Source organism: Miscanthus floridulus, chromosome 6 (assembly GCF_019320115.1).
Source record: "Miscanthus floridulus cultivar M001 chromosome 6, ASM1932011v1, whole genome shotgun sequence".
Lineage (NCBI taxonomy): Eukaryota > Viridiplantae > Streptophyta > Magnoliopsida > Poales > Poaceae > Miscanthus > Miscanthus floridulus.
This window is the reverse complement of record NC_089585.1, coordinates 123912564-123936331: the sequence shown is the minus strand read 5'-3', so window position 1 is coordinate 123936331 and position 23768 is coordinate 123912564. Positions and strand designations below refer to the sequence as shown.

General features: G+C 45.8%; 2 protein-coding genes across 2 annotated transcripts; both read left to right on the top strand.

Annotated features, from left to right (window-relative positions):
* Window positions 1-2749: 2749 nt before the first annotated feature.
* LOC136459437 (probable anion transporter 3, chloroplastic) lies at window positions 2750-6081 on the top strand. Its single transcript, XM_066459296.1, has 8 exons — window positions 2750-3235; window positions 3684-3910; window positions 4046-4409; window positions 4509-4553; window positions 4639-4785; window positions 5073-5210; window positions 5306-5339; window positions 5430-6081. The coding sequence occupies exons 1-8, from the start codon at window positions 2822-2824 to the stop codon at window positions 5612-5614; spliced, it is 1554 nt and encodes a 517-aa protein (XP_066315393.1). The 5' UTR covers window positions 2750-2821; the 3' UTR covers window positions 5615-6081.
* Window positions 6082-6747: 666 nt separating this feature from the next.
* LOC136459436 (calmodulin-binding receptor-like cytoplasmic kinase 2) lies at window positions 6748-10205 on the top strand. Its single transcript, XM_066459295.1, has 6 exons — window positions 6748-7114; window positions 8011-8243; window positions 8354-8519; window positions 8933-9022; window positions 9320-9624; window positions 9718-10205. The coding sequence occupies exons 1-6, from the start codon at window positions 6841-6843 to the stop codon at window positions 10024-10026; spliced, it is 1377 nt and encodes a 458-aa protein (XP_066315392.1). The 5' UTR covers window positions 6748-6840; the 3' UTR covers window positions 10027-10205.
* The last annotated feature ends 13563 nt before the right edge of the window (window positions 10206-23768 follow it).

Sequence of the window (23768 nt, the reverse complement as noted above, 5' to 3'; positions counted from 1 at the left end):
AGGCTTTTCTATTTTACATGTTGGCTAAATCAAGAGATTTAGCATTTATTTTTAGCTAACCTGTAGGAGATGCTCTTATGCTCTGAACTGCCTTTTCAGATAAAACGGCGTGAACATCGGACGCGTGGAGAAGAGGATTCATTCGCGCTGAGCCTTAACTGCCTAAGGCACAGGAATACACTTGCTCTGTACCAAAATAAATAACTTCCTAAAAAATTTAGATAAGTTAAGAATGCTGTCAAAAACACATCTATCTTCGGTTCCTTTTCTTCTACAGATAATATATCTTCTAGATTTGGCAGTTATTTTTTGCATGCATCCGTGATCTCCTTTTAAGTTGATACAAGAGCAATTGCAAAAGCCTCTTTATATCCTTCCTTTTTTTATAGTACTTCCTTATTGACAAGAAGAGAGTTTTTTTTATTCAACAAGTTTTTAAATTAGATCTCCAAATATTTTTGTCTTATATTTCAAAATTCTTACTAGTCTAAAGATGGAGAGCAGAATTAACCCCCTAAAGTACGTACACAATATTAAAAAAATCATTGGAGCGTGAAATGATATAGAAAACGATTTTTATTCTAATGGCTCATCACTCTAGATGATGAAGATTCGGTGAGTGAGTCTAAGAAAAGTGGCCTACTTCATCTATAACTGTTCCATTTGCAAAAGGTGATTGCCTTATGACCGTCACCTTTGATCAATCATTTGATCAGTCACTAGTGGCGTCTCTTAGATAGTACTCTCATGTTGCATATTTTAATTGTTTATCATCATGTCTTCGTAAAACCATGTTCCATCGTTTCTTCCCTCCTTTAATTGCGTGGATGCCAAATCATGTTCGTTTCTTTAATTTCCTTCATTTAATCACGTGAAAGCAATGTCACCTCTAGTTTTCTTTCCTTAATTTTTCTCCTAATCGCTTGCCATATTTCAATTTTCTTTCTCTTATTAGAGCAACTCTAACATGAGCTCTCAAATCAGGGCCAATACTTTTTATTTGAGGGGTTCACTCTACTTTTGAGGGCCGATTGAGTTATGCACATCGGGAGTTGTCGGAACTCGGGAGGTTCGCATGTAGGAGAGGAACTATGCTCGAGTCGCCAAGACGACGAGTCGTGACCGAGGCATCTCATCGGAGGAGACGCACCGGTACCACACACGCGCTGCTCCCCTGACAAATCTACCTCGCCTGACCCGACTGTCGGTGGTCCCCTGACAGATTTACCTTGCATAGTAATAAGCTAGGAAGCCTAACCAACCGAGAATCGCTTACTAACTAAGCCTGCATAAGAGCCATTGCAAGTAACCAAATATGGGCAAATTGCACTACATAAGCCTGTATACAGGCAACCAATCAGATCCTATGCATCTAGAAAAAAAATCAAAATGTCTTATAATTTACAATGGAGGGAGTATATTTTTAGTTTTACTCTAGACTTAAGATGAAGATGCTCACGGCCAGCTGGACGCTTGGACTGTTGTCGACCGCACACATCGTGGACTCGGCTGCAGCCAATGGTTTTCTAAATAATAAGGACCTAGTTGGGTAATGCGGCTTTTGAAAATTGTAGTCTCACAAAACTGTTATTTCATAAGCCAAAGAGACAAAAAAAAACCTGGTTTAGAAAAAAGAGGTCATGAAGGAAGTTTCTAAAACTCTAAAAAAACTATAATTTTGACAAAATCGTGGTTTTAGAGACTACAAGATTCGTTGCATCCAAACACCCCTTTAAAAACCAAAGTATTTTATAAAACCATAGTATTTCTTCAATACTTCAAAAATATTTTGCATCCAAACATGGCTTAAACAGTAAATAATTGTTCACCAACCGTTTAGCTATTATTCAGATTAAATGGTGCATTAAATAGTCTAAACGGCCAATTAAACTGGATAAATTGATGATTAAATGAAATAGCCTATCACCATGTAGCGTTTGCACAGTGTTTAAATAGGTTAAACGAACGTTTATATGAACAGTACATGCAAACATACACGATTCAATTTGTTCCGACAAGACAAATTTATCAAATTTATTGTATCTCACTTTATATAAAGGCACCAATCACAACTCGTTGTCCATTATAAATCGCACAAATCTCCCGTTACAATAGCAACACACGAACATATTTACCGGTCCTAAAAAAATATGAAACATGATTTTGACAAATGTTTATACCTTCCTAGTTGTTGAACCAGGTTTCACAAATTAACGAGTTTGTCCTTTAAAAAATGTTGAATTAGTTTCTTGAATAGTTCGAATACATGTAAAAAAAATGAAATTTATAAACAAAAATCGAGCATAACTTAGGTAGTTATGTTTCTTATATATGGTGGAACCTATCTATTTTATCTGGGTTCAAATCCTTGACTTGATACGGGTACTCGCATTTTTCTAAATTTATTATAGGATTTTAACAACACTATTCCTTTAGTGATACACGGGATGGCGTGCTCGTTAATAGTGAGATGACTTGATATCTGTTGGCTTAGTCTTTGAAAGATGGTTATAGGAATATGGCGTGTACGTGTATCCATAGGAGTGTGATTTGAAAAAAAATGAAAATATATGTAAGGAACACTTATCTGTGTTTTGAATAGAAATAAAAAGGAAACCAACGAAAATGAAGAAAAGAGTAAGTTTCATTGGGCCCTAATCCAGTAATCCTAGAGGCCTTTATTTCAGCCGGGGTATAGAAGTCACCAAGGCCCGCGCACCAGAGACGTCACTCCCACCAACCCACTTCAGCAGGATGCCAGGATCACTTCCACTCCGCGGCTCCCCCTTGCCCCGTGACTCCGCGACGGAGAAGAGAAACCATGACGCCTCCCGGCCAACTGCTCCCCTTGGCCCGGCCGCCTCCGGCCCCTCCCGTCCTCTCCAGCCGCCGCAGCCGGTGCCCGCCTCCCGCCCACGCGCACGCCGTAGTGTCGCCTCTGCCTCCATGGCGGCCCCACCGCCTCCATGGCCGCTTCATGCCTTCTCCCCAGCTGTTCCGGGCTCCAGCCTGGCCCCCTCGTGCTCCAACACCTCCAGGGGTTTCGGCGGCCACAAGAGGCGAGGCTCAGGCGGCTGCGGTGGCGGAGTTCGTGACGTCGGAGAGGGTGAAGGTGGCGGCGATGCTGGGGCTAGCCCTCGCGCTCTGCAACGCCGACCGCGTCGTCATGTCCGTCGCCATCGTCCCTCTCTCGCAGGCGTACGGGTGGACCCCGTCATTCGCCGGCGTCGTGCAGGTTCCCAGTTTTCTGTTATTCTGTGCAATTTTGTTTGCTTCGTCTGCGCTAGTGGCTACTGACTAGCCATTCTCATTGAAGTGTCTGGTTTTCAGAGTGCTCAATTGCAGTAATCACCGTTTTAATGATGTGATGTTAGAATAATTGATTGAAATGGTTAATTTTAAGTGAAAGCGTTCTTACATGGCTCGAGTCTCGAAATGACATGTCTGCAATGTCATATTAGTTCATTTGCTCTACAAACATAGCAAAATACTAAATATAGTTGATAAGGTTTGAATTTTCACTAGAAAGCTGTGTAGCACTCATATTTCCTGCTTATTTCTCACTCAGGCTGCTGTAGTAAAGTAAATTACGAAAAATCACACATAAGAAAGTAAGGGCATGAGTTTGCCCATCTTGTTTGATGAATATCCTGATGCCATTTTGTTGCTGGCACTGCAAACAGTCATCCTTTCTTTGGGGATATCTGATGTCACCGATAATTGGTGGAGCGCTTGTTGACTACTATGGTGGAAAACGAGTCATGGCTTACGGTGTAGCCTTATGGTCCTTGGCTACATTCCTGTCTCCTTGGGCAGCTGGTCGATCTATCTGGTTGTTTCTCTTTACCAGAGTCCTGCTGGGTATTGCAGAAGGAGTGGCACTCCCAAGCATGAACAATATGGTGTTGAGGTATCTACCTTTGTAACAGTATTCCTTTTTATTACTTCATCTCCAACTTTTTCCCCACACAAACGTATTGTTGTTTGGCTGTGGGGATTTCTGCTAAGATTTATGCAAGTGTTTGCATTGGCCCTTTTATTACAGGTGGTTTCCTCGCACAGAGAGATCTAGTGCTGTGGGTATTGCAATGGCTGGCTTTCAGCTTGGCAATGCCATTGGGTTACTTCTTTCCCCAATTATCATGTCACGAACTGGAATCTTTGGACCTTTTGTGATATTTGGATTATTCGGATTTCTGTGGGTGTTGGTGTGGATACCGGCTATATCTGGCACACCAGGTGAACATGCACAGATATCAGCATATGAACTGGAGTATATAACCAAAGGCCAGAAATTGGTGAAACCTCAAATTGGAAATGAAAAAACAAAAAAGGTTCCCCCTTTCAGTAAACTGCTTTCCAAATGGCCAACATGGGCTTTGATTTGTGCAAACGCCATGCATAGCTGGGTAACTTAACATCTAAGTTTTCGTCAATTCTTTGTAAGATTGTGCCACAGAAAGACACATTTTAGGGAATAATATTTTTTATCTCATGATTTTTTTCAGGGTTATTTTGTTATCCTTTCATGGATGCCAGTCTATTTCAAAACAGTAAGCCTTCACTCTGCTTCAATGTTCTTTGAATATAAATTACTTTTCCCAGTATTCAACTTGATATTGCTTTTGTGGTGATCAGATATATCATGTCAATCTGAGAGAAGCTGCTTGGTTCAGTGCACTCCCTTGGGTGATGATGGCAGTTTTAGGCTATGTGGCTGGTGTTGTATCAGACATGCTTATTAGAAATGGTACAAACGTTACTTTAACACGGAAGATAATGCAGGTATGTTGCTTCAAGAAAAATAGTAGCATAACAGTCAGGAAAGGTTTCATTTGTTTTATTCATAAAATGATCTAGTGCACCTCTCCACACTCTTACCAAAAGTGACATGCTTCCTGATATGCTGTGATCTATTAATCATAAGATACAAAAACCAAACATGTTAAGTGTACACTTCCTGTTGCAGTTTACTTTCATCAATATTGACTTATTTTTGGTTTTATCATTTCAAGTGTACACTTCCTGCTGAATTAACTTTTCTTCCTGACTATTGACTTTTCATTCTGCAGTCAATTGGCTTTCTGGGGCCAGGTATTGCTTTGCTCTGTCTGAATTCAGCAAAGAGTCCAATCATTGCTTCAGCCTGGCTTACAATTGCTGTTGGCTTGAAATCCTTCGGCCACTCAGGTTTCTTAGTAAATCTACAGGTACTTTAGTTCAGTGATGGAACAGACACTCATTCTTCTCATTTTGGATCTTCTTTTAACCCCATCTGATATATATCATTTTTAAAACTTATCAGGAGATTGCCCCACAATATGCTGGAGTCCTACACGGTACTAAATAGTAAATATGTTCCTTGTGTTAGCTATAGATTTCCATTTTATTGCATTAACCAACTTTAATCTACAATTGTGCTGTGACAGGAATATCAAATACAGCTGGGACATTTGCTGCCATTCTAGGAACTATTGGAGCAGGATTTTTTGTTGATCGGATGGGCTCTTTCCGTGGATTTTTGATATTGACGTCGCTTTTATACTTCAGCAGTGCTCTTTTCTGGGATATCTTTGCTACTGGAGAGCGTGTTGATTTTGATGGCACTGGCTAGCAACTCAGAGGAACTCTGCGGTTTTTCTATCCTTAAAACACAGAATGCCGATTCAGGACAGTATTTTACCGCCAAGAAAGTTATTTGCACCTGAAGATGAAGACCTTTAGTTACAACTGTACAGTGAGTTTATCTTGGAAGTCGAATATCAGCGATGAATACATGGAACCGTCTTTATAGATAGTTTTAGATTTTCTTGGAGGGATAGTCCCTGATGATGTAACATAGAATAAATAACAGGGCAGGATGCCAACCATTAATGGCACCGAAAGTAGCAGAGAACTGAAACTGATTTGCAGGCTAGTTAGAAAATGGGAATCCCAACCATTAAGGGAGCATGGGTTTGAAAAACATGGGGAATTTGGCTGTAAATGCTACGGAAAGTTGTGGCCTTTTTAAAATTGTTATAACTTGTGACCTTTTAATTACTGTCAATTTCCCTTCTTTTAAGTATATATAATGAATGCAGCAAAACAAGGAAATCCTTGATGGGGAGCATAGAAGGGTCTTTACATTGATGAAAAAATTGAAAACTTCAAATGCAATACTATTCAGTATTGAGAATGTCAGCATACCATACATCGATGTCTGTAGAGATTCAGGATTTAGAAGGAAATATTCTTGGAGGGCTACTAATAAGGATGTAAGTGGACACCCAATGGTGCTTTATGGATCAGCTAACTTAGTTCTTTTCTCCACCTAAATGCTAAATTAATTAGGTGGCATGCCACTGCAGTTTATTTTATCAAGTTCCGGAACCATTCTAGTTCATTTTATCAAATTCCGGAACCATTCCAGTTCATTTTATCAAGTTCCGGAAGGACCAATAACCCGAGAGACTTGCACCCCTATCCATTGACCTCAGCACTCTAACAGTTTGACATAAAGAAGAGAACGATTCAGAGGACAGGCCAAAGGACGATGGCATGGTCCATTTCCTCTCTGGCAGTGGAATTGTAAACATATACCTAGTGTGACATCCTCCACCAATTAAATTATTGTAAACAGTAGTTGTCATACGTACATTTACTCCTAACCCCATTGGCTTGACCTGAAAAACCCATTTCAACCACTTTTTTTATGATAATAAAGATGTATGCACCCAGTCAAATTTGAATCAGTCCATCCTCCATCGCCTCCGAGTCTACAAAAGCTAAGAATCAGAAGAACATGGTACCTGATTATGCGAGAGCAGCTGTCCGTCCCATCTTCGAATCCCATCAGCCATGCAGGCAGCTCGCAACCGGACATCCCCAACCGGCCATGGAGGTTTCTCTGGCTTCAACAGTGAGGTTCAGTCAGATCCTGGGTTCTCTTGGACTTCTACCTATACACCTCGTTCCCGTATGGTCAACAGGAAGGCCAGGAGCTCAATATCATTCCGGGAAAGAGTTACTGCAATTTTACGGTCATGGGCAAAGTGCTTCACTCCTCGATCTGAAATCAAGGAAGCCCATGAGAATCCTCCAATTGAGCGCCAGGATGTGTCTGCTAGTCCCAGTAAGCTCACCTTCCTTCATTCATCTATCATATAGAAGCTGAGATGCTGCCTGTGTAACTATCTTAGTTACTACTTACTAGCTAGTCCTGAAACGACTTTTGCATTAGAAAGGAGACGCGAATATTTACCTCGTCAAATTAGGCACATCAGGTCTTTTAAGATTCTATATAGAAGAAACGATTTTAATCATGGTAATGCAAAATTGTGGCATAAATCAGCAATAATCGATAAGGAATCCATCCTAATCGACCTTCAACTTATGCGTTACAAATATCATGATACAGCCTGATGTTTAGTCAACCTACCAGTGAATTTGAGCTTACTCAGACTCCCGATCTACAATCTGAGTTTTCACTGCCACTTCCTGTTTCCAGTTTTCACCTAATAAGCTAAGGCCCTGTTTAGTTGCACCCCAAAATGCCAAATTTTTCAAGATTCCCCGTCACATCGAATCTTTAGACGCATGCATGAAGCATTAAATATAAATAAAAAATAAAACTAATTACACAGTTTAGACGAAATCCACGAGACGAATCTTTTAAGCCTAATTAGACTATGATTGGACACTAATTGCTAAATAACAACGAAAACGCTACAGTAGCGTTTTGCCAAAAAATTTGGCATCCAAACTGGCCCTAATCAGAATTCAAACTCGTTCAAGTTAGCATTGCTCTTCAACTGACATTTCTATTGACATGCTTGTGGTCAATCATGAAGTTTTACGTTCAAGTTACAAAACTCACCAGTACCCATATGGCCATATGTGGTCCAAAACAAGACATACATAGCTGCTCAATGACGAATATACTTTGTGAGGATGTGTTCTTAATCAAACTGCTCAACTGTTAAATCAAAGGTGAGTCCAATTAAGATGGTTTCCAATTGTTTCCTGCAGTCTCCAGAATTTCATCGACAAGTAGCACAAGCAATAATATACATAATATATCCAGGCAGAGAGGTGATAGCAGCCAAACAAAGTCCTGGCAAGAACAGTTCTCGTTTCAGGAAATTTGCCAGGCTACTTCAAACTTTAGTGAACAAAACAAAATTGGGTTAGGTAATTTTGGCACTGTGTATAAGGCGAAGCTCAGGGATGGATCCATCATAGCTGTAAAGAGGGCTACTAAGGTTTGTAGGTGAATATTCTTTCAACAGAAGAAATGTTGTACATATTTACTAGACCGAGTTGCAGCAGTCAAATCAAGAAAAAAATTTCATGCAACATCTGGATTTGGCAGATGCATAGTGGGCATCTATCTGCAGAGTTCAGAAGTGAGATCCAGATGCTGTCAAAGGTCGAGCATTTGAACTTGGTAAAGCTTCTTGGGTACGTGGAATACGAGGATGAACGCCTAATTCTGGTTGAGTATGTCAGTAATGGAACACTCCGTCAACACTTGGATGGTACGTCAAACATGTGCAATGGACAAGCTTAAACACATACTACTACATTTTTTGTGGTAGTGTAGCAATATTGTCAAGATGGTAAAAGTTATAGAATCCACGAATTTTGTAAGTCACCAGTCACCAAGATAGTATAACTGGATGAAGTTAAATGCATTGAAGTATTGTTTATAAATATGACAAGTCACCTGTGATATCCTAAATGTCAATCTACTGAAAGAGATGTAAAAACATGTGCATGCTATTCAGCTTAAGCCTATGGTTTTCTTTTTTGCATGTTTGAACCATGTTTCATTTTTGTTCCCAGTTCCAATCTTGATTTTTGGAATCAAATTATGTTGTAGAATGTAATGCTATAAATCTTCATTTTCCATTGGATTAAAGGGAACTTAACGAACTTTTCCACTATGCAGGGTCAAAAGGGGAACCATTGGAATTTGCACAGCGTCTCAACATCGCTATTGACATAGTTCATGCCATTGCCTACTTACATGGTTATACAGGTACCCACACTCCATTTCTATATGAAAATTTGAGTCAGCCCCCAAACATAGATGCATAAGATAGTCATATTTGGCATAACCCCACAAGTGCATATTTGATCATGGTCCTGAATGTTAATACATCACACATCAGATCCCTAGATGATACAGTCAACATGAAAATCACCATCTCAGAACATCCATGATCAGAATTTTGTATGATAGCCACCCAAAATATCTATGTATTGACATCTACCGCAGATACCAAACCTTCAGCATCCTTATGTCTGACAAATATTTTCCTACAATGGGAAGCAGATCATCCGATCATCCACCGTGACATCAAGTCATCCAACATTCTCCTAACAGAGCAACTGCGAGCAAAGGTTGCCGATTTTGGCTTCGCACGCCTAGCCCCTGAAAACCCTGAAGCGACCCACGTGTCAACGCTAGTAAAGGGGACGGCCGGATACGTGGACCCTGAGTACCTGCGCACAAGCCAGCTCACCGACCGCAGCGACGTCTACTCCTTCGGCGTCCTCCTCGTTGAGCTCATCACCGGCCGACGCCCTATCGAGCGTGGCCGCGGGCGCGGGCGCCACCAACGCCTGACCACCGAATGGGTAAAGCAAGCACACCCAAACAAAACCAGCGCTTCTGATACTGAAATGTACCGCACGTGAGGTGTTTGACGAAATTACCCCGTGCTGGCGCAGGCGCTGCGCAAGTGCAGGGAGGGCTTCGCAGTGGTGGCGATGGACCCCCGGATGCGGCGGACCAGCGCTGTCGTGGCAGCTGTGGAGAAGGTGATGGCGCTGGCGGTCGAGTGCACGGCTCCGGATCGCGCCGCGCGGCCAGCAATGCGGCGCTGCGCCGAATTGCTCTGGTCCGTGAGACGCGACTTGCAGCAGGAGCAGCAGCGCGCGGCGGCCGCGAGCGCAGGAGCGAGGCGGCACGATGGCTCGACGTACGCACCGCCGTCGGTTACGAGACTGAGGCAGGAGAGGTTCGAGAACTTGAGATGATCTGCTGCACGATGTTGAGGACTTGAGGGGGAACACGACGTACTCCGTAGATTTGAAATTAATGCAGCTATGGATGTGGAGTGCTCGGCTCCCTCCGTTAAAAAGAAATGTCTTCTTTTACATAGTCCCTCCGTTTCGAAATAAACGATCATATAGTATTTAAATTGTGTTCTAAATTATTTGGTCCTGTCGTTTTTTAATGTATATTTTTAATACACATTTCTCTTATTTCTCTTTTCATAATACATCTATATGCTCTTTAAGAGACATTTTGCTTTTTTAGCTTTAATGTTGATTTTTTGATAAATTCTAAAACGTCGTTTGATACGAAACGAAAGGAGAGAATCAATATCAATCAAGTCTTATAAATATATATATGAACATATATTAATATTTATAATGTGTAATAAGTATCATTAGGTAAAACCATAGATTATATTTTTATATAAACTTATTTGATGTACAAATATTGATAATGTTTTTATAAACTTAATGTAGGGCACGATTGAACACCACCTGAACCGGATGTTACGACATATTGCCTGAACACTATAAGTCCTATTCTAAGCACTAGCCATACAAAGCCTACACGTGACACTAAATTTATTAGTACTTGGGAGAATTCATGCTAAGAATGGTTCAGGCTAGTATCTAAACCGGTCCAGGCCAATTTTCGTGTCGGGTATCAGTATTAAAGATACCCGAATAAGGAATTTGAGGACCGCGGACGACAAACTTGCCTAGATAATCGAGGACGTATTTCAGTCTCGACCGACCCCGAAGTGACGGTTTCCGCCACGCCAGACCCCTCGGGTACGTGCTCCGTGTCGCCCGACCCTGAGGGTACGGGAGCCGTCCCGCCCGACCCTGAGGGCACGGGCTTCGTCTCACCCGACCCCTCGGGCACGGGCCCCGTATCGCCCGACCCCGAGGTACAGGAGCCGCCCCGCCCAACCCTAAGGGCACGGGCTCCGTCTCGCCCGATGTAACACCTCGGGTGTTTAAATACTAAAACCTGACATGTCATCACATGCATTGCAAAGCATTTGGCATTTGGTGAAAACTTTGAGATGCACACACTAAAACAAGTTTATATTTATGTGGTAAGTATTGCTTGGTATTGTTTGAATCAAGTTTGAAACCTTTGTATTGGTTTGAAATTCCGAAAAACCCTGATTTTCAATATTTAACCCTACCCTGAAAATCCATTTCAAAATTGAAGCACATTTTGGGGTCGAGCCTTAAAGCAAAAGTGTAGAGCTTGACAAGTTATACAAAGTTTGTTTTTGGAATTTTTCAAGTTGTTTAGTAAAATTTGAAGTTATCTGAAAAGGCGAAATTCCTTAAATGTTCCCTATTTGAATTCAAAAGATTATTTCAAAATGTAGACCGAATTAGGGGTTAGTTATAAAAGAAAAGTTGTAGAACTTTTGATTTTGAACAACTTTTGTTTTTGGAGATTTTTGAGTTGTTATGAAAATTTAAGAGTAATTTGTGAATTTTGGCGAATGGCAATTTTGTAATTTCTGTGAACAGTGTTCACCGCCTTAGCTACACCGCCGGCGACCTTCGGTTCGCTTCCAGGCACGCGCATGGCCGTCTGGACGTCGCGCTGGCGAGGGAAATGGCTTCGCCGTGGCTTCCTTGCGCTTCCTGGCCATCCTTTATAACCTGAGTCGCCGTCGTTATTGCCGTTTCCTCCTCCTCTGTTTTCCCGTCGCCTTGCTCATCTCCGGCGAGCTTCCACCGTCGAACCAGTGCCTGTGCCGTCGCAGCGTAGCGCTCAATAGCTCCGCCTTATCTCTGCGCGCCCAGCCAACCCACCAATTTAGTTTGAGTTCGTCGGGAAACTGGTGTGCGCGCTCTTCTTCCTCGCGGCCGGCAGCGTCCCCGTCGCGAGCGCTTCGCCGTGGCCAGAGCTCCACGGTGCGCCTCTGCCCCTGCTGAGTCTTGCTTCAGCTTCGCCATGATGCTGTGGTACTCTATGACCCATTGATTTCTCATTTTGACCACCACAACCACCGGAGCATCGTCACCGACGACGGTCTGCTTCGCCGTGCTTGCTCGGAACGTCGACCCACCTATCCGTTGCTCCTCCGGCCTTGTGCTCTACTCAGTCGCGTTTGGGGTGAGCTGCTGATGCTTCCTGGGCCATTTGTTTAAGCTTTACAGGTCTCACATCGCCAGCGTAGCGTAGCCGCGCCGTCGTAACCGCCATGGCCAACGTAGTGCTCGGTCCAGTCCGTAGCGAGTCTAGCTTGTGCCCTAGATCGATGCGCCTAGTCGAGGGTAGTGTTTTGGTACTTTGGCCGTCACCGTTGGACTCACCGTCGGCGAGTTAGTGCCGGTTAGCGCCGTCACCGTTGGGGTCAAAGCTGGAGGTTGAAGATGACATGTGGGGTCATCCTGTCAGCGACTGTGTAGTTCAAAATGAATTTTCTGTTTTTTAGATTTGAATGAATAGTGTCTGTTTTTGTTATTTTTGTGTAGATTTATTTAGAGCTCCAAAAATTATGAAAATTTTTGTGTGACCTCTCTGTGATGTATAATATTTAATAAAAATATGAAATAATGTTTTTCAGTACTTTTTGAATATGATAAAAATTGCTCAATTTATTAATAAATGGATTTCCATGATTTTTCTAGGCTTATTTAATTGTCCAAAAGTTATGAAATTTGTTTTGCCATTTTCTTATCATGTAATGAACATTTACTAAAATTTTGAGCTCAATTAGAATAAGTTGATTTATTTCATAATTTTGATTTAAATAATTAATTCATAAAAGCAAATAGTAACCTTTAATGATTTAGGTTTTGCTTGAAATTTTGGATTGAGAGATGACCTTGGGTCATTTGTTGATAATGATCCTTGGCAATTGATGTATGTGTTACGAAAAAGATTTAGTTTGTTTGACTTGCAACTGTACCGTGAAGAAAAGTTGTATTTAAATTGTTAATCTTTGCATCCATCATCGAGCATCATGTTTCGTATTCCGCATCATGTTAAAACATGGCATTGTTATTACGTGTAGTGAACGAAGGTGAACACATGGTAGTTAATCAAGTTGTTGAGGAGGTTAATCCGTCTGTTGAGGTCGGATCGAATACTTGTGAAACGTCGTAGAAACCGGACTTTTCCGTCAACGAAGGCAAGCCCCGGATGCATACAACCCTACCTTGTGTTTTACAAATTAATTTTGCTTTTGCTTTCCATTACTACATTAAGTGATTATGAGTTAAGTAAGAGCCTAATTGGTGTATTACCACCCTTGTTATTCCATATTTACCATATTACCAGTTTTAAATTCGTATATGCCTAGTTTTGCTTAGCTATGCGTAGAACGATGAAGGTCGGGTGATTACCTGCCACCTGCAAGTTTTTAATGGAACCTTGGTTACTTATGTTATCATGTGATATGGGGATGTGGAGAAATAAATCTAGACCGAGCGGACTCGGTGTATGTGAGCCACAAGACATGGAGGTCTTGTGAGCGGGTTCTTTTTGCCTGTGTCGATTAAGGTCCGTACCATTGTTGAATTGCATGAGGTGATACTTTGTAGTACTAACCACATACTCTGGTAAGCCTTTACTCAGCTATTCTATTATGAGAATGGCTACTCGCGCACTGGGAGTGGAGAGATGGTGGGAATAGCGTGTACCCACGTGGCAATGGGCTGGATTGGTGGAGTACTGTATTCTCGGGTGGCGCGGACCTGTTCTTGTTTAGAGGATCCAAGGGTAGGTTGGTATATGTAGGTCGGGGACCTGCATATGTCGTGTGGTCTGGAATTCCCAGCTGGGTTTTAATCGGTTCGAATCGTCGTTGCTCCTCGGTTATGGAGACTCAACTCACTGTTCATCATCGTAGTTAATAACTAAAACTTGAGCTGGATTTGAGAAAGAGTTTGATATGAAGTTCATGATCTCATTACGGATCATGGCAGATTCATATATTGTTCTTATGAAGTTTAAATGTTGAAATACTAAAATTTTGTAAAGAGCTTTTACGCAAAAGAATTTTGTGTATTGCTAAAGCCATACCTTGAATCCCTGAGCCTGCATTCCTAAGTTTATCAGTTAATATTTTGGTTAAGTCTTGTTGAGTACTTTTGTACTCAGGGTTCGTTGACCCTTGTTGCAGGTGAGCCTCATGAGCAGATCTGTTTTGGATCGTGCTGCATGACTATCGTTCGTTCTGGCGATGAGAAGTAAATGTGTGATCCTTGGGCAGGACGTTTATTTTGTGTGTTAGGTATATGTTAATTATGCCACTCCACTACTACTATGGTTTGTAATAATTATCGAACTTAGTTTGTAAGATTTGAAACAACTGGTTTGTAAACTAAGTTATCATAAGACTTCCGCTGTTTTTACTCTGGTATTGATATTTGAATAAATGTTGTAATACTGCAATGACTCTGTAATGTGATCCTGCTCGGAAATCGTGGATGATTCGGGGTTCCCCGAGGACACCCGACAAACTTCTTAAGTTACCAGGAACATATGCATAGTTGTCAAAGGTCGTTAGACAGTGACAAGTGCATGTGAGTCCTATAATTTAGAAGGTTCTGCCACACCCGACGGGGATCCATACCGCCTCCAAACCACTATGGGTCTAAGGGTATGACCCTAGGGTCAAACTTCTGACACCGGAAAGGAAGCGGGCATGTCTTGATGTGACTCGTGACCACATCAGGCCAAGCCTGGGGGTTCACATCGCCAACAGTGATGGGTGCGTGGTCGCTGTGCTGCCTACTCCCCGTACGACCGCTGATAGACACGTCGGTTCACCACGTCGTCTGCCAAGATGGGATGGGACGCCACGACCAGCTGATGACATCGAGGCATGGCACCAGTGGTGAACAAGAGCCCGATGTGGAGCCATCCCCGTCACCATCTACAGCGTCAGCGGGACCCGCATGAAGGAGAAGAAGGACACGGCGGCCCTGGAGGCCTTCTTCTCCCTCGCTTTTCTCCTTTCCTCTCTCTGTAACTTGCGCCTTCCCCTTCACCTACAAAAGGGGAAGCAGGACGCCCCAAGAGGGGCACGAGCGCACAGCTGAACAAACTCTTAGCACTCTTTAATTCTTCCACCAGAGACCTGGGATCCGCTCCCTCTCTCGTCCGTTTGTAACCCCTACTACAAACTAGTGCCGGTAACACGAGCAGCAGCAGACTGGACATAGAGACATTCCACCCGAACCAGTATAAATCCTTATGTCCTCCGAGCACATCATCCGGGCCAGACGCGCAGATACAAATTTACTAGCCGATGATCTGAAACACCGACAGTTGGTGCGCTAGGTAGGGGCTTTTTGCGTGTCTCGACGTCCACATCAGGCCTCGGATGGCTAGTCACGGTGTCAGCTGGGTCCCGGGCACGCACATGTGCTTCAGGAACCTAGACTTCATTGTCACGACAGAGGAAGAGGTGGCGTAGGCTCCCACCGCCGTCCAGCCTCTCCACTCCACTGGCCTCAACATGATCATCGAGGCGCTTGAGGAGCTATAGCTGCACGTGCCGGAGGTCCGTGCCCCTAGGAGCAACCAGCTCCTCAGCTTCGATTACGGGAGGCTAGAGCGCCAGCTCGATGCCTGCCTAGGACCTCGACCGTCTCGGGCGGACTTGCGCTGCCTCACCTTCTCGTTCACCAACATCATGACGCAGCTTGCCAGAAGGGAACCGCTCTCCCTAGAATACCTCATTCAGAGCGCCCTGGTAGCGTTCCTGTTTAGTCTGCGTAATGCTATGGGGACCATTGGCCACCCCGTGGTGCAGCGCATGCACCTATCCCCTACAAATGACGAGTTCGTGCAGATGACTAAATACGTCGTGGAATCTTTCCATGACCTTCTTGTGGGAGATTTAGAGTTGCTCTTCGACTTTGACTCCAGCAGGGGGAGCCATCACCCCTTGCGAGAATGTTTTATAGCAGGTACCCCCAAGGAATACATTGAAAGCATCTACGAGGGAGGGGCTACCCCACCAAATGACCTCGATAATGAGGTTGAGGAAGATACGGGGTCTCGCCTCGCCTACAGATGGAGCAGCTGAGGGCGCGACATAGGGAACTCAAGGATGCATGACTCTAGCTAGAGCAGGAGCGTGTGGAGCTCAAGCGTTGTGGAGACAATGGGCGTGCACATGCCATGGCCCACGACATGAACCAAAGGATCATCGAAGACGATGGAGCCCTCCCACACTTCGCCTAGGCAAGCCAGAACATCGCTGCCACGATGGCCTTGCTCCGAGGGCTCCCGGAGCCCGCAACACCCAAGGATCATCGGGCCCAACATGAGATCCGCACGCTGCTCAAGCGTGCGGTGGTGCAGCAGGCAGAGAGCTCGACGCCAGCCAGCATGCGCCCTCGGGACAACATGTTAGGGACATGTCTATCCACCAGGCATCACACGGCGGTGGGAGGCACGCCGCGGCCCCGGTGCATGAGCATCTTGGCCTCCACCGTGATGCACGAAACACCCTGGATGCCCCTAGGCATGGACAAAGCAATGAGGGAGAGGAAGCCGGCCGCAGCTCCCACCCTCATCGCGGTGGACGCTGACTTGCTGGGACCTCAGGCCTTCGGCCGACACACCCTCAACATCGACTTTCCATCGCAGTACCAACCGCTGACCAACATCCCAAAATACTTCAGGGAAACAAACCCCAAACTATGGCTCGAGGATTACCGGCTTGCTTGCCAAGCTGGCAGAGCAAATAGTGATAGTTTCATTATCCACAACCTCCCATTATTCCTGACTGATTTGGCGTGAACATGGTTAGAGCACCTTTCGCCCAACTGGATTCAAAGCTAGGCGGACCTAAAGTAGATTTTTGTGGGAAACTTCTAGGGCACCTACGCATGTCCTGGAAACCCATGGGATCTCAAAAACTATCGATAGAAGTCCGGGGAAACTCTTCAAGAGTACATCGGGCGCTTCTCCTAGCAGTGCAACGAGCTGCCCGACGTCGCCGATGCTGACATTATAGGAGCCTTCCTGTCTAGGACCATGTGTGAGTCCCTAGGTCACAAGCTAGGACCCAAGGGCCCACGAACCACCAAGGAACTCCTCGACATCGCCACCAGTCATGCCTCGGGTGAGGAGGCGGTCGGAGCGATTTTTGACCACCCCAAGGGCAAGGCGAAGCGGGAGGAGGACACCGTTGAAGGCGCCTCCAACTGCCCCAACAAGAAGAAGAACTAGCGACTGTGTGAGGAATATAAAGACTACGCAAGGGGGGTCGGAAGCCCACCGAGGGTACCCCAGACCACTTTGAGAAGCTGCTCGAAGGGCCATGCCCGAACCATACCTTCCCTATCAAGCACCTATATAAAGACTATGCCCTCATGAAGCGGTTCCTGTCCGGTGGCTCCAACAAGGGGGAGCATAGGAAGGAGCCCAAGCCGGCAGTAGACAATGCCAAGGGGAAGGACGGTGACTTTCCAATGCCGGATGGCTGCCGCATGATCTTCGGGGGGTCGGCGGCCTATGACTCCAAGCGCCGCTAGAAGCTTGCACGCTGCGAGGTCTATACGACCAAGCTGGCCACACCTTCCTTCCTCCGATGGTTGGAGTCCGCCATCATCTTTGATTGGACCGACCACCTGGAAAAGCGTCCCACAGCCCGATCATCGACACGAAGCAGCTCACCAAGGTTCTGATGGATGGAGGCAGCGACCTCAACATCATATACGTTGAGACGCTCGATGCCATGGGCATCGATTGATTGCGCATCTAGTTGACCGGGGCACCTTTCCACGGCATCATGCTTGGAAAGCAGGCCATGCTGCTTGGGTAGATCAATCTGCCCATCACCTTTGGGAATCCAACCAATTATAGGATGGAGACCCTTACCTTCGAGGTGGTCGGGTTCCATGGGACCTACCACGCCATCATAGGATGATCATGCTATGCAAAGTTCATGGCCATCCCTAACTACACCTATCTGAAGTTGAAGATGCCGGGTCCGTGCGGGGTCATCACCATCGACACCTCGTTCCAGCGCGCCTACAAGTGCGAGGTCGAGTGCTGCGAGCACACCATGGTGATTGTCGCCTCTAGAGAGCTCGTGGCCATCTAGGAGGAGATCGTCAAAGAAGCGCCCGACCCCAAGCAGTCAGTCAGGTCTTTCAAGCCTATGGAGGGTGCCAAGGAGGTCCTCATAGACCGGTACCCATGTGCACTTGCATCCTCGCTTGGCAAACCATAGAATTGGTTTGCCTGCACCATCATAATGAGGCTAGTGCGTAGCTCAAAATTTTTGGTACTCGCGTTGACAGCGGGACCAACAGGCACATTGCAATAGTGGAGATAGAGTAGACACACAATGACTTGGCCATTACTATAGTAGCGGATGATACGGGGGTGACTGGTTCAACTACCGATGGAGTAGCAAAAGAAGAAGTAGTACGGGACCAATTCTTCCTTAGGAGTGCCTCTGGATTATCGATGTAGTTGTTCGACATATCAAAACTACTTATACACTATCCTATTTTCATCCACAATAGGAAGAAAACAAGAAGAATTAGCCTACATAAACTATGGCTACTATAGCAGAATCAACCAATTTATAAGAGTATAAGTACAATGGCAGCCCGTAGGCGGTCGCACTATCATACTTGAGCCCATATAAACCCAGTAGTCCGTCGAGTACCACGAAGGGTCTCGATTCAACCAACATACAACCAAGATCGTACATGATTCAACATATATGTCACATGTTATATAAAGTTTACAAATACAGTTCATCTATCAGAGTATGAATTAAAGTTATTACAAACCACGTTCAGGTAAGATAGTAGCGGAAGCAAATTAAAAGTTTGAAACCAACATCTACAACATTGTTTATGTAGGATGTTTAGGCCTAGCCTGCCCTTGGGCTCATGTCTGGCTCCCGCACATCCTTACTACCATCCAGAGTGTGCACTATAATAGAACAAGGGCAAAGTGGTGCGCATCGGCACCACATTTTCCTCCAAATAGGAAAGCACGCTTGTCGACTTCCTCCACGCCAATAGAGACATCTTTGGGTGAAAACCCTCGGCCATGCCAGGCATTTCGAGAGAAGTCATCAAGTATGCCTTGAAGATTAGGCTAGGCTCTAAGCCAGTGAAACAGCGCCTGTGTCGCTTCGATGAGGAGAAGCATAGGGCCATCGACGAGGAGATTGTGAAACTTTTGGTGGCCGGATTCATCAAGGAAGTGTATCACCCTGAGTGGTTAGCCAATCCCATTCTTGTTAGAAAAAATAGTGGGAAATGGAGAATGTGTGTTGACTACACGGGTCTCAACAAGGCGTGTCAAAAGGATCCATTTCCTTTGCCGTGCATAGATCAAGTAGTCGACTCGACCTCAGGGTGTGAAACCATTTACTTCCTTAATGCGTACTCTAGGTACCATCAAATTGCGATGAAAGAGTCCGACCAGCTTGCGACGTCTTTCATCACCTCGTTTGGATCGTTCTGCTACGTCACAATGCCATTTGGTCTGAAAAACGCAGGGGCTACATATCAATGTTGTATGCTTAACTGTTTTGGAGACTTCATCGGGCAAACCGTTGAGGCCTACATGGATGACATCGTGGTCAAGTCCAAACAGGCTACTAGCTCGTAGCCGACATAGAGCAGACTTTCACAAAACTCTGAGCAAACAGCATCAAACTCAACCCAGAGAAATGTGTTTTTGGGGTCTCAAGGGGTATGCTGCTGGGTTTTATCATCTCCGAGCGTGGCATTGAAGACAACTTGGAGAAGATCTCGGCCATCACAAGGATGGGTCTGATTCATAACATAAAGGGGGTATAGAGAGTTATAGGGTGCCTCACTCGCTCAGCCGCTTTACGTCGCGCCTCAACGAACGAGGTCTCCCCCTCTACCGGCTTTTGAAAAAAGCCTACCATTTCAAATGGACGTCCAAGGCCTAGGAGGCACTTGATAAGGTCAAGCAACTCCTGACGAAGGCCTTGATCTTGATGTCCCCGACCGACGGGGAACCGCTTCTGCTCTACATTGCGGCAACCACGCAAGTGGTCAGCGCCGTCCTGGTGGTAGAGCAGGAAGAAAAGGGACATGCCCTCAAAGTATAGTGTCCCTTGTACTTTGTTAGCGAGGTCTTGTCTGATTCCAAGACTCGCTACCCCTAAATCCAGAAACTCCTGTATGCCGTCCTTATCGCTAAGATGAAGTTGCATCACTACTTCGAGTCGTACCCGATGACGGTCGTGACGTCCTTCCCTCTCTGCGAGGTCATCCAAAACCAAGATGCCACAAGAAGAATCACAAAGTGGGCACTTGAGCTGATGGGTCAGGGCATTTCGTATGCCCCTTGGATGCCCGTCAAGTCCTAAGTGCTTGCTGATTTTGTCGTAGAATGGATTGAGATCCAAATGCCGGCAACAGCCATCGACCAAGAGTACTAGATGATGTACTTCGATGGATCACTAATGAAGAAAGACGTCGGCGTGGGGCTGGTTTGTGTTTTGCCCCTCAGGGTACGCATGAGGTACATGGTTCGCATCTATTTCCCTGCCTCCAACTATGTGGCCGAGTATGAGACGCTCATCATTGGCCTACGCATCGTCGTCGAGCTAGGCATCTGATGGCTTGATGTTTGGGGCAACTCCTAGCTGGTCATCGATGAAGTCATTAAGGAGTCAAGCTGCCACAACGCTAAGATGGTTTGCATATTGTAGAGAAGTCTGCTAGCCGGAGGACAAGTTCAACGGTCTCAATCTCAATCACATCCTGAGGTGGCTCAATGAAGCAGCCGATGCACTAGCAAAGATGGCGTCTGGGTGAGAGCCAATGTCGATGGGCATTTTCGCCAGCGACCAGTACAAGCCCTTAGTCCGCTACAAGGAGCCAAAACGAACTAGTGATAGGCCGCCAACCCTAGGCTTGGGGTCTGACTAACCATCAGCTCCCTCTAACCTTGAGGTCATGGAGATTGACATAGACCCAATGGTAGTAGCCAACACTGAATAGATTATGCCCACCTATGAAGGGTGTCAATACTATGCTCGGTAGACCCACCTGCTGTCCCAAGCACTCCAAACAATCCCCATCACGTGGTCATTCGTGGTCTGGGGGCTTGATATGGTCGGACCTCTCTAGAGAGCGCCCGAGGGCTATACACACTGCTTGTCACCGTAGATAAGTTTACAAAGTGGATAGAAGCTCGATCGATCTCTGTGATCAAGTTCGAGCAAGTCATGTTGTTCTTCCTAGACATCATCCATCGCTTTGGAGTCCTGAACTCCTTTATCATAGAGAACAGCACACAGTTCACTGGGAAAAAGTTCCTCTGATTCTACGATGAATACCACATCCGCGTCCATTGGGCCACCGTGACGCACCCCCGCATGAATAGGTAGGTCGAGCGCGCGAACGACATGGTCCTACAAGGCCTTAAGCCTAGGATCTTCAACCGATTGAACAAGTTTGGCGGACGATGGGTCGCGGAGCTCCCCACGGTGCTCTAGAGCTTGAGGTTGACCCCCAGCTGGGCCACCAGCTACACACCCTTCTTCATGGTATACGGTTCTGAGGCTATCCTCCAAACTGACCTCGACTATGGAGCACTGAGGGTTAGGGCGTACGACGAGTAGGGAGCCGAGGCATCTCTTGAGGACACCATGGATCAACTCGATGAAGCGCGCGATGTTGCCCTCCTCTGCTCAGCCAAGTACTAGCAAGCATTGTGCCAGTACCACAGCTGTCGGGTGTGGGGTCGGGCCTTCAACGTCAGGGACCTGGTGCTCTACCTCATCTAGAGCAACAAGAACCACCACAAGCTCTCTGTGCCGTGGGAGGGACCGTACGTCATCACGGAGGTGCTCTGACTGGGCACCTACAAGCTCAAGACCATCAACGGTGAGGTCTTCATCAATGCTTGGAACATCGGGTTGCTACGTCGCTTTTACCCCTAATCTATGCACATACTTATGAAAATTAAGAATGATGTTTCTAAAACAAAAAACACTTTCTCTTATCGGCTTTGCTTTCATCTCCTAGATCTTTAATGACACCCGACCCTAGCAATGGTAAGGGGTCGGGCCTCACTCGGGGACTGATAAGAGCATACCTATTCAGAAAACAACCGCTATGCCTGACCCTTTCTCACATTAAGATCTAGAAGCAAGGGTTGCAGAAACAAATGCTGAGTAAAACTGGTCGGACTGCAAGAAACCTACGCCCAGTGGCTACGGTGTTTTTGCTCACCAGCGTGATTAGAGTTTTTTCGCTTGCACCTTGAGCTTTACAGTCTTAACAATGGAAAGGGTCAGAACACATTAACCTTTTTATACATAAAAAAGGGAGAAGAGCCAAAAGTATGTTCGGCCATAACAAAAGTTAAGAACCTGCCCACTTATTACAAGTTTGCCGCCTGGCTTATCTAACTAACTGATTTTTAGGGGGTGATCTCATCGTCTATCTTGGCAAATAAGTCCTATGCTAGAGGGGCCACCTCCTTCTTGATGTCCTCCATCTTGGCATCATAGTAGCTAGGCACGAAGCCTTGGCTCATCATCGCTAGATCGATGTTCTCATAGTGGGAGTGAGCGATCACGAACAATTAGTGAACACCGAAGCAAAGTGCGTCCCTCGCAATCTCACACGTTTGATCTATAATCCGGATGGCACGAACCATGAACGAGCTCATCTCCTGCTCTAGGGCTAGTTCGAGGTTGTTGCAGACCAGCTAGATGGTGACATGTAGGGTATCATGCTCGTCGCTCTCCTTCAGGAGGGAGGCCTTCACCTCACTGAGCTCCTTCTCCAAGCCACGACTCTTCATCACCTCTTTGCCAAGCTTGTCATCGAGACTTGTCCAAGCCACATACCGACTATGTCAAAAGGCCTACCATAGATTCCTAGGAGAAAAGACAACAAGGGAAACCGAAGGCTTACCGTCCATGTTCGGTCGAAGCCTACGCACCTCATCGCGCTGCCGGGTCACCTCAGCCTCTAGGCACCAGACCTCTTCCTAGCACTGTCCAACCTCTGTGGTGAGCATGGCAAACATACCCTTGGCTGTAACCTTTAGGTCCCTCTCCCCCTCAAGCTCACCCTCGAGGTGGTCAATCCGTTGTTGGGCGTCGGCATGCTCCTGGTGAGCCAAGTCACGCTCCATGCAGAGCCCCTCTATGGCTCAGAGCAAATCATCTCACTCCTTCCATAGCCGCTCGGCCTCCATGGTGTCCATGTGTACCCTCTCAATCAGGGCCTTGATATTCTCCCCGGCCTCACTAGCATCATTACGAGAATCCTTCTCCCTGACTTGGAGGTCGGCCAGCTCCCAGGTGGTGGGGGCAAGCTCAACCACCTCTTGATGGGCGGCAGCGAGCTATGTGGCCAGCCCCTCACTCCGCCGCATCTCTTCGGTGAAGAATTGGGACTTCTCCTAGCTACGAACCATAAGGGACTATGGAGAGGACAAGACTTAGAGGCACAGAATGGGAAAATAAGGGTTGGGAACATAGTCATATCATACCTGGCCAACCAGGGTGATGACGTTGCACATCGACCTCGACGCAGTGGTCAGGGCATGAAGCTGGGTCCCAACCTTCGTGTGGACGCTCCCCCATTCCCTCTCCTCTATGGTGTCATCGAGGGCAAAAAGCATCGCCCTCAGGTCTTGCCGGTCTGTCCACCGGATATGGGATTCTCCCCACGTGTGTGGGTCGCCGCCCACCTAGACCAGAGACCAGGATGGCTCCACGTTGATCCCAAGCGGTGCT